The sequence below is a fragment of the Metopolophium dirhodum genome, chromosome 1 (assembly GCF_019925205.1).
Source record: "Metopolophium dirhodum isolate CAU chromosome 1, ASM1992520v1, whole genome shotgun sequence".
NCBI lineage: Eukaryota > Metazoa > Arthropoda > Insecta > Hemiptera > Aphididae > Metopolophium > Metopolophium dirhodum.
In genome coordinates this window covers 80,475,433-80,491,934 of record NC_083560.1, presented here as the reverse complement: position 1 = coordinate 80,491,934, position 16,502 = coordinate 80,475,433, and the positions used below count along the sequence as shown (strand labels likewise).

The 16,502-nt window shown below is 31.3% G+C and overlaps 2 protein-coding genes across 2 annotated transcripts in view; both read left to right on the top strand.

The window, feature by feature from the left end:
- The window catches only part of LOC132934381 (uncharacterized), a 459,785-nt gene that overhangs the window by 379,418 nt on the left and 63,865 nt on the right, over nt 1-16,502 (top strand). The gene's annotated exons all lie outside the window — the stretch shown is intronic.
- Nucleotides 5,893-8,427, top strand: LOC132936802 (zinc finger protein 271-like). The gene has a single exon (XM_061003569.1). It carries the CDS (start codon nt 7,068-7,070, stop codon nt 8,352-8,354), a length of 1,287 nt encoding a protein of 428 aa, XP_060859552.1. The 5' UTR covers nt 5,893-7,067; the 3' UTR covers nt 8,355-8,427.

The following is a 16,502-nucleotide window of genomic DNA, read 5'->3' as shown; positions in this document are numbered from 1 at the left end:
ATGATATTTATCTAGACAAATGTATTGTTGTATTTATCTTTATCCACATAAATTACATCTATGTTATCTTTATTTTTATCTAGATAATATTTTGTTAAAATTATCGTATCTTATCTAGATATTTTTTTAGTTATCTGTTCCCAACACTGCTGTGGGATACTATTTATACTAAATTTAAAATTAACAACGATTCCCGCGCTTTTTAATCTCGATTTTAGGTACTCAGCCGCTGATAAAATGCATAGTGTGAACGGTCGCGCCGATTGCGGTTCGGTCGTGATCGTTTTATTGGTCACCGACAAAACGCTAGTCTGATCGAGCACTAAAAGTAAAAAGTAAACGTAACACAATTGAAACTTAATTAAAGTCAACTGAAACCAGTTAATTCGTAGCCTTTTATAAAAGTCGTACCTATGTGTATTGACTAAACGTTTAAATCCGGGTGTGAAGCACACCACATCTCTGACAAATTCAAACCAAAACAAGTTAATTTATGGTATTTTGATTACATTCTATACACTAGGTCACTATGCAGTATGCGAGATTCTGTCTTGTATTGTATTTTTTGTTCCCCATTCCAAAACATTTTCTAAATTGAATATTATAGAAAATCTACTATGTTGTATTCCATTAATTCTCACAAGTTGAATACGCGCCATTACCTCTATGAACTTGAAAAAAATTAAAATTAAAACAGTCTAACGAAATAAATTATATAATAACAGAACGCTTCCAATATATTAAAGAACTCACCACCTTCGAGGTCTGAGCATACCAAATTACCAAGATTACAGCACTATAGGACCAAACCCACACTTTATCGTAGATTTAGCATTATAAAAAAAAAATTTTATTAAGTTAATCATAGAATATGATCATAATATTTTAAGTACTTACGTGAAATATGGTTAATCAACTAATGTTTCAAGAAGCTGTAATTATTTAAAAACAATTTACAATTTAAACTTTTTTTTACACGTATTAGGTACCTATACCTATATTATAATAATATGTGTTATAACTTATAAATAAATTATATATAATAGATATTGTTTCTACTGTCTGGATAAAATGTTCACCTAAGTAGTTTATACTTAACTATCCATACTATAAGTCTATAAATATTTTCTTCCATTCGTATCCAAATTATAACACTGTTTTGTTTTTAACAGATTGTGCATTAAATGTTTAATTACCTAAATGTTTTATATTTTACTCTCTTTTTATTTTAAAACAATTTTGTAGTTATTTCTATGTTCTGCTTCTAGTATCAATATGAATTTTTAAAGCGAATAATATCCCATGGTATACAAAACATGAAAACTGATAAAAGTCCTAAACTCTAGTAATAAATTACAATATATTTGAAGACTCGCCGTGTCCGATTGATTTTTATTTTTTACGCAGTGAATATAATATATTACGGGATACTCGAAAACCGAATATATATTTTTTATATAGATATTATACGGACCGGGTTTATCGTTATCAGCATTGCCGGGGCAAACGATAAACAGGTCGGTATATGGTCGGTATATTGTTGGTTTTTCGGAGATGTTTTCAACGGTTTTCTTTTGTTCACGCGGGTCATAATCCCGAGCCCGGAGCACATATTTCATACAATACTTCACCCGGTTGTTTTAATGGTGTTCCATTAGTATATATAGTCGGTGAAATAGTAATGGGCCGCACTGGCAAACGGCAATATGAAAATTGTAGTGAAAAAGCCGACTGCGGAAGATCTCGTGTATAGTTTATGTTGGGATAATACGGCATTACAGCAGCGAGCTTAGCCTTTGAACTGCATCAAACCACTAATCCAATTCTATTCCATTATCAGTACCTACCTACGAGTTTTTTTTTCGACTGTATTTGACACGGTATTACACTTGATGCCTATACCTACGCCGCATCGTCGAAACGTTCGCATGCTCGAAATAAGAAATACTTATAATGTTATTCGACACAAATACAATATAATACGCAGTTGAAATGTAATTTTAAAAGTCGAAAGTCACTGTCTGTAACATTGAAATATTTTATACACAATTCTGTTATAGGTAGTACCCATCGATACCTTCGATTCTTCGAATGAAATAGGGAGGTGGTGGGGTAAACACTAAACGCTATGCTGCCATGGTGCACAGTTGTTGGTGTCGAGTGTACGTCGTCATTGAGTAAGTCAATACGAAAAACGGTTCTGAGCGAAGATGGTATGCCAAGCAGTTTATTTTACTGTTAGTAAGGTTGAATTAATTTTTACCGATAACATTGCATTTATTATATTATCAATATTTAATTATTATAATCAGTACCTATGTATACAAAATAATGCTGATTTGTTCGATTGTCTCCTATACTTACGAATTTACGATAAACTAATAAAGCTACTTGACTGTTTTCAATAAAAATTATATCAATAGATTTGTTGAGACTCTGAGGGCGTTTATATCGACTTATATTTTAACCCCTACAGGTTGATTCAGGGTGGACTACACATGAGTTTAGTTTTGGCTCAAAAAATCAAATATTTTTTCTTTATTTAAATGGTTGCTATTGGTCACAGATTATATTAAAAAATTTTACAATAATTAGTAGAAATATGACGTATATAATGTACTTATAATTTATACATTTTTTTTTTAAACAATCTTAAAACCATAGACCTTATGAACACAATTACCTACAGTGATTACTTTTATGATTTGCTTTCTTAATTCTGGATATATTTAAACATATGTAAACACATAAAAATCTTAACTATGTTGGGTTTACGTCTGTTTTTCGTTTAATCTGTCTCCAGATTTTTGAATTCACATCAAAAATATGTCCAGAGTTATGAACTAGAAAATCATAAAAATAATTATTGGTATTTTGCTTTTAACTACCTAAAGCAAAGCGGGAAACAATAGAAAGATAGATTAAATTAACCTGGGTGAAGTCGGGTAATAGCTGGTCATATATATTAAATATCATATATCATTGTTATTAACATTGGAGTCAATACCTACTTACCATAGAACGATACGTGTGAATTATAGTTTCATGGTATAATAGGCTATATAGGCAATAGCTTAACATTAATTTAAATATTTTGAATTTCATTGTGTGTACAAAATATAAAAACTAAGTAAAATATCAAATCCCCACCAATAGTACTTTTGAATTCCAAAAAAATAATTAAAATATGTTAATCTTTATTCAATAGGTATCTAATTGTGTCCACATTTTAACTTCAAATGCTAAAAAAAAATTGTGCTTATATGTTTATATTTTAGATTTTGGTTACAGAATAAGTTTTTTTTGAGGTATTTTGTATTAGATTTTCAAGCTACATAACTTGAATAATTAAAACTTTTTTTAAATAAAAAATAATTCACAATTTTTCGGACAAAACTTGAATTTTAAATGCTTATAAAAATTGAGTGCATATGCATCGTAAATATTTTTAAAAATAAGAAATTATCAAGGTTTTTGAAGGTGGGGACGTTTTTATCAAACAATATTATTATAGAATAAATAAAAAAAAAATTTAAATGTCTATAGTAAATAGATTAAAATGAGTCAAAATATTTTGAAAATTGTACCATGATAAATTGAAAATACTAATATAAACATTTTATGAACATTTTAAGAATCTATACAGGTATTTGTTTTTGAATTAGACAAAATAAGAAAATCAATTTTGTCAAAAACTAGTTTTGTGTAAAGATTCCCATTTATCCACACATGTTTTTACTTTTTTCCCAATGATTAAGAAAATAACTGAGTCGCCAACTTTTGACTCGCCAAAGTACCAACAACATTTACTTTCCCATCAGGAAAAATTATTTGAAGTTGAAATCCAAATCATTTTTCAAGTATAAAATGTGTGTTAAGAAAAAAAATACACACACATTAAAATCAAAATCAATACATTCACTCTAGGTCGCTGAATATTAAATTTTTTTTTTAAATGTATGTAAATTTACAAGGGCAATGGCCACATCAGTATTATATCTAATTAAAACAACCACGTTAAAAAAAAGCCACAATACAATCGTTATATACGAATAAATATCAAAACCTATAACACTAACTTTACGACAATTTCTAACACTCATATCATGGTTTATAAATTCACATTTACCAGTAACGTTAACCACTTTTTGTTTGATATCATAACATTTTAATTGTTTCTTCCATCAGAGTTCAGGTTTCTTAATCTTTATTGACTTAGCCCACCCTGCCACAAATGTCTACGCACGCCTATGATATCATCTTCATGAGTCATGACCTCAAACCATAGTTAATCGATAAAAACAATGGTTAATAAACTACAGTAAATTTTACTAAAGTAACTAGGTTTGTGTGATGAACTGTATACTTTTTCGAGAAATTGACACACTAAAATGTTAAAACACATCATTCTGAAATGTTTTAGATTAGTTTGCATTGAAGATTTTATATTCGGTAGTTTATAAACCAGAAATTAGCTAAAATATATATGTATGAGTCTTTCTACAATGTTTTAAAGTAATAATTTTTAATCTAGTCAAACGGTCAAACTATGATAGGTACCTACCATCAAACTAAAAAATTCGGGAAAAGTAAGTACCACTTGAAGTATAGTTGTAGGTGTCGAGTGGATCACTGTAATGGTTGTATTACATTTGAATTCAATGATATAACATTATTATAATCATTTGTACGAAAAACAATTCTAACCCTTAATGTCTGCCAGCCTATACCTGTTACTCAGTATATTTTATGACATTGTTGCTATTAAGGTAATTTATTTATTAATAATACAGTAGGTTGGTTGATTTAGTTTTTGAAAAAAGATTACAATTGAAAATGTCATTGTGTATTAAATATAATAATATACTTTAAAAGTTTCAATTGAACTCATGAAAAATATTATTTAATAACTGCCAAATAACTAAAATTTTTACTCTTTGTTTAAATATGTATATAATTTTGTCCAAATTTGAACTCAAAATATCTAATAAAAATATATGTTTATAATGTATTAGTTTAATTTTTTTGTTACAATATGAACTACTATAAGAAATCTTGTTTCTAATTTTCAATCCTTAGCTATTTAAAATTTGAACATTTTATAAATTTTTGACTACACAATAATTTGCAAATGTTCGTGATTTTGATCAATATTGTGAAGGTAAATGCTTATAAAAAAAATCGGGGTTATGTATCTTTAATATGTTTAAACTGCTATTAAATCCATTTATAAGGAATCTCGTATATATTTTCCAATTTTTCGACTCAGCGAAAAGAATTTAATATAAGTTTAAATTTTAAATGTCTATAAATATCCCAAAAATAGTAAAAAGTATACCATGTGTAGAAAATGTTATCATAAACATAATACCTTATATGGCAAAAATTTCAAATATCTAAGATTATATTATATTTTTGAGTTACTACAATAAAAAAAAATTTAGTAGGTACATCGAATTCACTTTTTATTAATTTTTCATTGTTTTTCACGATTATTTTAAAAAGTATTTTAAAAGTATTTTCCATTTTTACCTCTTAAAGTACCATCTAAATCCAATTTCCTATCATAAACCATCCTCAAAGTTTGAAATTGAAGCATTTCTTTCTTATTTTCATATACACAGACCCAATTAATAAAAAAAACACATACCTACATCATTGTACGTCGCTTCACTAAGAATCTAAAATGATATATTATCATGTATTTACAATATCAATAATAAGAAACTTCCTCTACATTTTTTCTGTATAGTATTATATTATTTAAACTTTTTCTAATATGTATTATTTAAAATAGTTTTATCTGAACACTAATCTTTATTCATTTAAAACTACACCGTTAATTTTAATTGTAGTTATTTTCAATTGTGATTAAAAACATAGAAACTTTATGTAAACAATTCAAATTCAAAAATATAATACATTATACACAATATTAAATACATTCTAATTCAAGTAAAGAAACATAGAATAGTATAATTATATTTACTGTTTGAACAAATTAAACAAATATATTAAAAACCTTTGGATGATACCACTACGGTATTATGCACACAGTGCATAAACAGTTTTGATAAAAATGTAAAAAGGTAGGTACTTCTTATAGAATAATGATTGAACAACTCTAAACTTAAGTTTACCTAGGATCAAAAAATATTAAATATTTAGTGTTGAAAACTATGGCATTAGTTGTAAATATTATAAAAAAAATCAAAATTATTATTCGGCCATTCCTGTATATTTTAAAAATACAATAATTATGCGTTTATTAGAACATCAAATACTTACGTATCAAAACGGTATCACAACACACCTTCACACGGCAGAACTACAAACAATGTACCTAGTATTCTTAAGTATTCCGGTATTTACCTAAATGTTTACATATAAAAAAAAACTGTAACTAATGGCCTTTGCAGCCGATGTAATTTAAGATCAATAAAAAAAAAAAAAAAATACCTACGTAAATACACAAATGATAATACTATCACTTATATTTTAATTTTTGACATACCTATGTAAGAAACTTAATTTTAAACTTAAGACACATCATTTACTATCGATGTGTGAAGCAGAGGGGTGTATTATAATAGGTATGCGTTTTATCCCCTACATTATGATTTCATGAATTATGATAAATTTTTATAAGCTGTGCCATCATAAATAAGCTGCTAAGGGTTTTATCTTATTTGTGTAACAAAAATGATCCACGAGGAGTAATTAATAGATTTAAGAATATTGTTTACCCATTTCTTAATATAATGTTATTATTTTAAAATTTGAAATAAATTTATGATTTTATATAATTGGTTTTATTATATAAAGCACTATATTATATATTATTATATTATTTTCTATTTTATGTTTAAAAATTAATACAATAAGTAGTGGCTTAAAAATATGGCGAAGTCAATACATACGAATCAATCATAAACAGAATAGCATAGTAACAAAATATTTGTATGAAAAACAATTGCATGTTAAGTTAATTATTAACTTATAGAAGTAGACTGAAAACAAACCACTTAACATAAGTATACGTAATCTTACTAGTATATGTATGTGCCATGTCGTTCTCTGTAAGTGGAAATTTGACGGTACACAAACGAATCCACACCGACGAGAAACTGTACGCATGCGATGTATGTGACAAGTCTTTCAGCAAAAGTCACCATTTGAAGATACACCGACGCACGCACACTGGAGAAAAACCGTACGCATGCGATGTATGCGATAAGACATTCCCTGTAAGTGGCAGTTTGACGGCACACAAGCGAATCCACACCGGTGAAAAACCATACGAGTGCAATGTGTGCGACAAGTCGTTCCCTATAAGTGGCAATTTAACGGTACACAAACGAATCCACACCGGCGAAAAACCGTACGCATGCGACGTATGCGACAAGTCTTTCAGCCAAAGTCACCATTTGACGACACACCGACGAACGCACACGGGAGAAAAACCATACGCGTGCGATATATGCGACAAGACGTTCTCTATAAGTGGCAATATGACGGCACACAAGCGAATCCACACCGGCGAAAAACCATACGCATGCGATGTATGCGACAAGTCTTTCAGCAAAAGTCAGCATTTGACGACACACCAACGAACGCACACTGGAGAAAAACCATACGCGTGCGATGAATGCGACAAGTCGTTCAGTGAAAGTGGCATTTTGACGGCACACAAGCGAATCCACACCGGTGAAAAACCATACGCGTGCGATGTATGCGACAAGACGTTCTCTATAAGTGGCAATATGACGGCACACAAGCGAATCCACACCGGCGAAAAACCGTACGCATGCGAAGTATGCGATAAGTCTTTCAACCAACTTAACAATTTAATGACACACCGACGAATGCACACTGGAGAAAAACCATACGCGTGCGATGTATGCAATAAGACGTTCTCTATAAATGGCAATTTGACGGCACACAAGCGAATCCACACCGGGGAAAAACCATACGCGTGCGATGTATGTGACAAGACGTTCTCTATAAGTGGAAATTTGACGTCACACAAGCGAATCCACACCGGGGAAAAACCGTACGCATGCGATGTATGCGATAAGTCTTTCAGCCATAGTCACCATTTGACGACACACCGACGAACGCACACTGGAGAAAAACCATACGCGTGCGATGTATGCGACAAGTCATTTAGTGAAAACAGCAATTTGACGAAACACAAGCGAATCCACACCGGTGAAAAACCATACGCATGCGATGTATGCAATAAGACGTTCTCTATAAGTGTCAATTTGACGGCGCACAAGCGAATCCACACCGACGAAAAACCGTACGCATGCGATGTATGCAATAAGACATCCTCTGTAAGTGGCAGTTAGACGGCATACAATACGACGCACACCGCACACTGAATTGTCGACACACAACACACATCCGATCAAAGATCAATTATCCAAGAGCCATAATAAAAAAAGATGAATCATAATAGCTTATTATTATGGTTATACATAATGCTTATTTTGTCATCTAAATAGTTGTTTCTTAATACTAAATTGCTAATTTAACATATGCATGAATAAATATTACATTTCGTATGGTTTTCAATGTTGGAAATACAAATTGGTTTTCATTTTTCTAGAATACTAAATTCTCACTAAAGATTATGATAAAATAATAAAACTGTGTATTTCCGATATTTTAAAATGCTTTTATGAATGTGTTATTTGGAACCTAGTATTAAATCTTTTCAATCTTTTTGTCAAAGCTTTACATTTTAATAGGTCAAAAACTGATTTGCGTGAAATTGTCCGTTTTTATTTAATTTTATTTTTGGTTTTCTCAAATGTTTTTGAAAAACACCGTGAATTTTCAATCTTTACCCAACTACCTGTATTAAATTTGCTACCAGTAACCACCTTTAAAGTTAAAAATCTATGATTTTGTTTACTACTTGTCTTGTGCATGCCTACCACATAGCCTACCACCAATAAAAAAACACATCATTGTAAAACCAATACAATCATCATTTTCTTATTACAAAACGATTAACCGTAAATACTTGAAATTTTCGTGGAATATTACGGCTTTACTCATGTATGTTTCCTTATTAAAATAAGGTCAAAAATGGCCATCCACCAATGGTCATACAGTAGTCGTACATATTATCGAATTCACTAGCTATATTTTTACTATGGGTACGACATTTGTGCAAGTCGGCAAAAATCAGTAGTTTGCTTGTTTAAATTTTCCCACACGTTGTTTGAACCTGTCACAAAATAACCACTTACGCAATTCAGCTGTGTATCAAAATTGCTTTTTTTTTACATGAAATTCGGATTCAGTCCTTTGATGTTCAAAGGTTTAAAGCTATAAACATAAGACGTAAATGTAACATTATCATTTCTCGAATATAGTAAAATTAAACCAGTTAATTCATGGCACCATATGATTTAAATAAAATGTTAATAATAAAAAAATAGTATAAGTAAGTATATATGAGGCATTCGTTTTGTGTATTTTGGGCTCCACTGTGGTTTCAGTGTAAAAATCTGACTATCCAGATGTTTTCTCAGTTAAACTAGACCCATTCATTTTTGGGTAAGCTTCTCGTAAAACTACTGGTCTCCTATGGATAGTGAATGGTTCTAGTAGTGCACCTACTTTGAGCTTGGGGATTCTACCTTGTGATTGTTGGGAGATTGGTTTAGTTCCTCCTTCTTCCCTTTATAAATCCAATTCTTCGATCGCTTCCATACCTAAGAATAAGTCGTTAGGACAACTCTATTCCATTCGAAATGTATAGTATATTAGACAATTAATATGTTGGTGTGAGTTGATGACCTACAAGTTACAATGTTTCTAGTAGGCAATGCCACCAACCATGAACAGGTTCTTATCTCCATATGTTCCCGGTACAATGTTGGGCCGAGATAAAACCAAGCAAGTCGATAACTTACAGTGGGATTCAATTTGACCGTGGCATATAAATTCTAATTTGAGTCAGAATTCAGAAAATATAGAATAGTATTATGATAGTATAATATTTGCATCCTCTAATGGTATTTTTCAGAATAAGTTGTATTTAGTAGTTTTAGAATTTTTTTGTTTGATTATGGTTCTATCAAAACTATATATCAAAATTAAAAGAAAACTTTACAATGAAAAATATTTGGCAATAATAATGGCTTGTAAATCAAAATAACCATTGCTATATTAATTGTGTTTCAAGAAGATGAGAAATTATATTTGACTGATGAATAATTGAAATTCTCTTTAACTGAATGCTGGTTAAGTAACAGCGCATATCGTCCCCGTTCATGCAAAACACACTAAGTCCAAAAATCGGGTTTTCCGGTTTATTGTCATATAAAATTCAGTTTAAAAATATCTACAATATGCTGTATTCAACTAAGTCCCAATATTATTTAAAGATGTTTAATATACAATTCAAAATGTTAACTAAGTCCATTCGATATTTTCCTTAATACGCAGAACACACTAAGTCCACACGTGGACTTAATGCGTTGTGCATGACTGCATGAGTTGATTCATAGAATATAGTTACTAACATGCAAAATTAATTAAGTCCATTTTTAATCTATAAATTATTAATAATATTATTTTTTTTATCATTATTGAGTAGTTAGAATCACGATTTAAAGTATTTAATCGTGGTTAGTGGTTAGTGGTTACAATTCAATTGATTATAAATATTTATTATAAATACTTATTTTATATTTATTGAAGTTTATAAATAGTTATTTCTCGCGAAGATTAGAATATTATTTTGATAAGAACTATTAGTTAAATAGTTAAACTACTTAAACTTAAAAATTAAATTTAATAAAAACACTGAGATATGACAAAGAATATCCAAATCATTTGCTATATCGATATGATTATTCTGATGAGTTTTCTAAAATAAACATAAAATTAGTCAAAAGAAGGTCAACTGCACGAACTGAGTTTGTACCTAAAGAAGCTGATCAACTTAAAAAAGCCTATACAAGTATGTTACCAATATCAACAGCTAAGTACAATGATTTGCAAAAGTTATGCAAGCAAAATGTTATTCCTTCTCAATACCATGCTTGGTATGCTTCTCTGCCATCCACATTAAGAGTGTTAGATTTAAATCCTATACTAGAAAGTGATTATGATGAGACTTCAGAATAAAAAATATGTATTATGTATTTCTATTAATTTTTTTTTTTATTTAAAATCATTCTGTTAATTACATTTTAAAAGTGAAAGTTTTTTTAATTTATATTTTATATTTGTTTATGCATTTTATTTTATTTTGAGAATTAAATTTAAATTCAGGACTTGAAAGAAATTCTGATAAGATTTCAGAATAAAAAAGTTATTACATAATATTTTTTTAAAGTTTTTTATTTTATTTTAAAGTATATTGCTTATGTTAATTTCTAAAATGTTATTTTAATTGTTATTCTTTAAAATGTTAAAGTTTATGCATTTTTTATACCTATAAATATCATTATAATATTATGAAAAAATATAAAATGTTTCCTATTGATTATAAAAAAATAAAAAGAATTAAATTGTATTAAAATGAGTTTTTATATTATATTATTTAGATTCTGCAGGTCAACAATTAGATACTTGCAATACACACTAAGTCCATGTAAACTATGCAAAAGTCACTAAGTCCAACTTAGTAAATTGTATTTTAACTATAATAAGAATAATACAATTCACAGTGTAATATTGTTTACAGCCATTTATAAATGACTACTTTACTTAAGAGAAAATCAATTAAAACAAGCAAAAAAAAAATTTGGTTACATAATATTATGGAATTAAAGGTTGGAAAAATTGCAAAAGCTCATACTCAAAAATCATGTTTTTGGACTTGGTGTGTTTTGCATGAACGGGGACGATATCTAGTTTTTACTCAATATAAATCGTTGGTATATATTAATTATTGAATAACGCTAAATTAAAGTTTACTCCTTTATTCGCCTTAAATTAAAAATAACACTGAATAGTTATTAAATATGTATTATAGTTTCGAAAAATATTAGTCTTAAATTTAAATGTAACTACTAACTACACATACATTTTAATTTTATATTCAGAAATTAGCTATACTTTTCGGAGAATTTAAATACGTGTATAAAAATTGAATTTCGAACAAATAAATAGTTATTTTGTTATAAGTGGAATAGAAGACAACGATTTCAATGATATACCACTCCACTCATCAAAACTTTAATACTCATATATAGTATATATCTTACAAGTTATAACTGATTGGTTATTAGTTTAAATTTGATTTTGGAACATCGAAATTCTCAGAAAAATACTACTCTGAGGCGAGCTGATAAATTTAACATTTAAAATAGATGATTTTTTTCAAGAAAGTAAAATTTAAAATAAAATATAATATAAATATGCTAGGTAGGTATAAAAATATTATAAATTAATACTATTATAGATCAACAGTAGGATGATCATTGGTATACATCACTTTTCTATATTTACGAAATCGAGTGGTAAAACTTTAAAAGTCAATGTTAAACTATTTGGTCTCTAGTCAAAACTTGATATTTTAAACAATATTTTTCTGATTACAACTTCGTTAACAAAATTAATTCTTTTATACATCAATTGTATTATTTGGTTTACCATAGATGGTGTACAAACACGTTAGAAATAAATACAAAATTAGTTACCTAAAAAAATATAATATTTTTTTATGTAAACAAATTTAATTTTAAACCTTAAGTAGGTATACCATACTTAAATAGTTAAATGGAACTTATAATGTATATACTGTTATTTTATTACAATTACTAATTACAACTTTACACATGTGAACATACTATTAATTCTTGTTCTGTATTATATTACATTTTCAAATAAGGAAAGTATATGATACAAAAAAAAAAAAACCGGAAAAATGATTTGCTATATTATACTAGGTAAGTGAACTTCGTCATTGAATAGGTTGCTGTAATAACTAATAAATAATAATGTTATGGATGTGTTAGATTTGAATTCAATAGGTGTTACCGCCGTCTCAAGTCTCTGACAGCATAAATACTACTTCTTAGAATAGGTATGAGGTACATATTTTAATAGGCTATGATAAATTCAGTTTTCTATTTATTTATTTATTTTATAATACTTATTGTTATTTTACTTTCTTTATTTTTAATCAAGTAAGTATGGTAATTGAAATGAAAAAAGTCTGAATTTTGAAAACTTCAAGAATTTGTGTTAAATAGGAAAATAATAAAAATGTAACTTAGTAATGACGAGTAGGAGGGTAATTTAGCTAGCTTTAATATAAAATATTAATGAGAGAGATTTGATATCACACCCAGGCGGTATAACCACTTTAATCCATAAAAACGTCGGCGTGAACAGTCCCAAAATGTCAACCTTTTTACTTTTTTCCTAAACTATGATAGCTAGAAAGTTGGTTAATAACTCATTAAAAAAGAATTATCAAGTAGATACTCAATGTGGAATTAAAATTTTTTTAAAAAAATTATTTAATTGTTTAACAGATAAAAAAAAGAGTTATTTTTTGCTAGATTTTCATTTAGCGAGGTAGATTTCCGAAACTGGAGAACGGATTTGGTTGTTTGGGGTCTTGTTAGATTCACATTGGCTAGAATAAATGCAGTGATGATTTTCAGAACTCTATCTCCAATCGTTAATTCACTACAAAGCTGTAAAGCTGAAAAACATCAAAAAACGCCAATAAAATTTATTTTAATTTTTTTTTAATGTTCTGTAGTGAATTAACTATTAAATACAAAGTTCTGAAAATCTTCACTGCACTTCTCCTAGCCAATGTGAATCTAAAAAGACTACAAGACCCCAAACAACGAAATGCGCTATCCGGTCTCGGAGATCTATCTCACTAAATTAATGAAAACGATTTTTTTGTGGGGCTGTTCACACCGACAATTTTCTAGATTCAAATTGTTATACCGCTTGGGTGTGATATTAGTTAATAAATTGTTACGGAACAAACAGCATGATATCCGAAAAAGGTATTTTCAAGAGCACCAAACAAGATGATAGGACAAAACAAAACGAAGTGACAAATGAAAACCACACCGTGTAAATGGAAATGTCTAAACAACGGTGTGATGTTCATTTGTCAAATGGAATCCCGCGGGCCAATCAGCACCGGACTAGCTTGTCGAAGAGGGTATAAATACCGGACACTCTCGACAATCTAGTTCTAAAGAATGCTTTACCCCTTACTTAACCGTACCAGTCCCGTTCCGCTGAAAACAAAACTTAACATACTTAAACTCTACGTGACCCCTATACTTACATATGCTGGCTCTTCCTGGGCACCCTTTATCGGCCCCTCCCATTGGAGACGTATTGAATCCGTCCAAAACATCGGCATACGCACGATAACCGGTATGCCCACTATCGTTAGAAACTCGGCCCTTTTAAAATCAGCCAACTTCAAATCTATTCAAAATTCCATTTGCTCTCAATCAAAAACAATGTTCTACAAAAACTCTTTTTCCGAATACGATCATATCCGCCTCTTAGGTAAAACCCACTCCCCTCCAACCACCAAACGTTTACTCAAACCATACCCATTAAATTGGACTGACTAACATAACTGAACCTACCAATCAACCCCAAAATCCATCCACTAGTAGAGGCACAAGCCTGGAATAGTAAACGGCATAGCCACCCCTCCCAAAGCAAAAATCTAGTTCTATTAGTTCTATTTTCTATTAGTCACGAGCTTATTAGTTACACTATTACACAACTATTCTAAATGGCTCCGGGACATGTTGTCATCAAGTAATTTTCAACGATTTCATACCGTCATGGGTAACCACCGCAGTCGGAACAAAAACAACACACCAGCCCACATGAAACTACGTCAACGGGACGCACTCCAGAGACCAGAACCCAAATCTCCTACACCTTCATCTGCTTCTATTAACACCGACGATAGCTCATCGTTTATCACGTCAGACTCGGACTCACAATCAAATAGCTACACTTCGGCTCCATCATCTAACCCAACTCCGTCATCTGGGCCGACTTTTCAGTGTGGCGTGTTATCTGATATCAACTCTGAGCCATCTACCTCTTCACCACCACCACCTTCTGCTCAAAAAATTCCGCCGATCTTCATCCAAGGAACTGCTTGGCGCAAAGTCGCAGCCAAACTTTTATCCGATGTCCCTCCTGACAGCATTCAAGCCAAGGCATCTACCAACAATTCCATCAAACTCCAGTGCATCGACATTCAGCTATTTAGGTCCGTTCAAAAATACCTTCACAGTCACGATACTGAATTCCACACCGTTCCATCTTCGGAGGAAAGGACATTAAAAATAGTCATCCGTGGCTTACTCTCAGACATCACCGAATCAGAGGTCTCGGAAGAACTCAAATCCAAAGGATACGACGTCACATCAGTTCGTCAATTCGGCAACGCAACTCGTAAATTCCCCCTCCACATGGTGATTCTTGCTTCTTCTCCTTCCAGCAAACAAATTTTCAACGAACACTCTCTTTTTTACATGGCCGTAAAAATTGAACCTTACAAATCCACCAACCCTGCCCAATGCTTCTCCTGCCAGAGGTTTGGTCACTCCAACCTTCACTGCGGATACACTCCCAGGTGCGTCAAATGTGCCCAGGGTCACTTGGCCAAGAACTGCCCAAAGACCCTCGAAGAACCACCTACGTGCGCCAACTGTCTCGGTTCCCATACAGCAAATTACAAGAACTGTCTTTCGCTTATTCAAGAAAAGGACAGAAGACTCCCTACCAGACCCAACACTTCAAAAACAGTCACTCAATCATCATCTCCATCAGTCTACCCACTTGCTTCTGCCCTCACGAATCCACCAACCAGTCAACCTGTCAACCTCAGCACATACGCCTCCACAACCTCAAATGGCGCTGCAGTCTCCACTGTCCCAGTATCTCTGGCCTCTCAACTCACTAACATCATTTCCAATCTTGCCTCTAACAAAATTAAGGTTAAAGATGCCCTCATTGCCTTGCTGACAATTCTGCCACTCATCCTCACCAGCCTTCAACATGAATAACACCCGCATATTATTCTGGAACTGCCAAGGCGTCACTCGGAGGCGCCTTGAACTCATAGACTTCGTTCAACAACAAAAAATCGACATCTTGCTTCTCAACGAGACCCACCTCACTGGTCAACGCTCTATCAACATTCCAAACTTCTTCACATACACCACAAATCGCCCTCAAATCCCCGGCCACTCGGCTGGAGGCGGCACCGCTATTCTCGTGCACAAAAGGTACACTCACCACTTCATCACCGTTCAAACCACTTCCTTAGAACAAACTGCTGTGCACATACAAGTCAACAACTCTGTTCTCCGCCTGGTCGCCGCATACAAAAGACCGACCAACATACTAATTCCATCCGATCTCACCGCTTTACTAGACACCACCTACAACACCATCATAGCAGGTGACTTGAACAGCAAACATCAGCTATGGTTCAGCAGGAGGACCAACACGGCCGG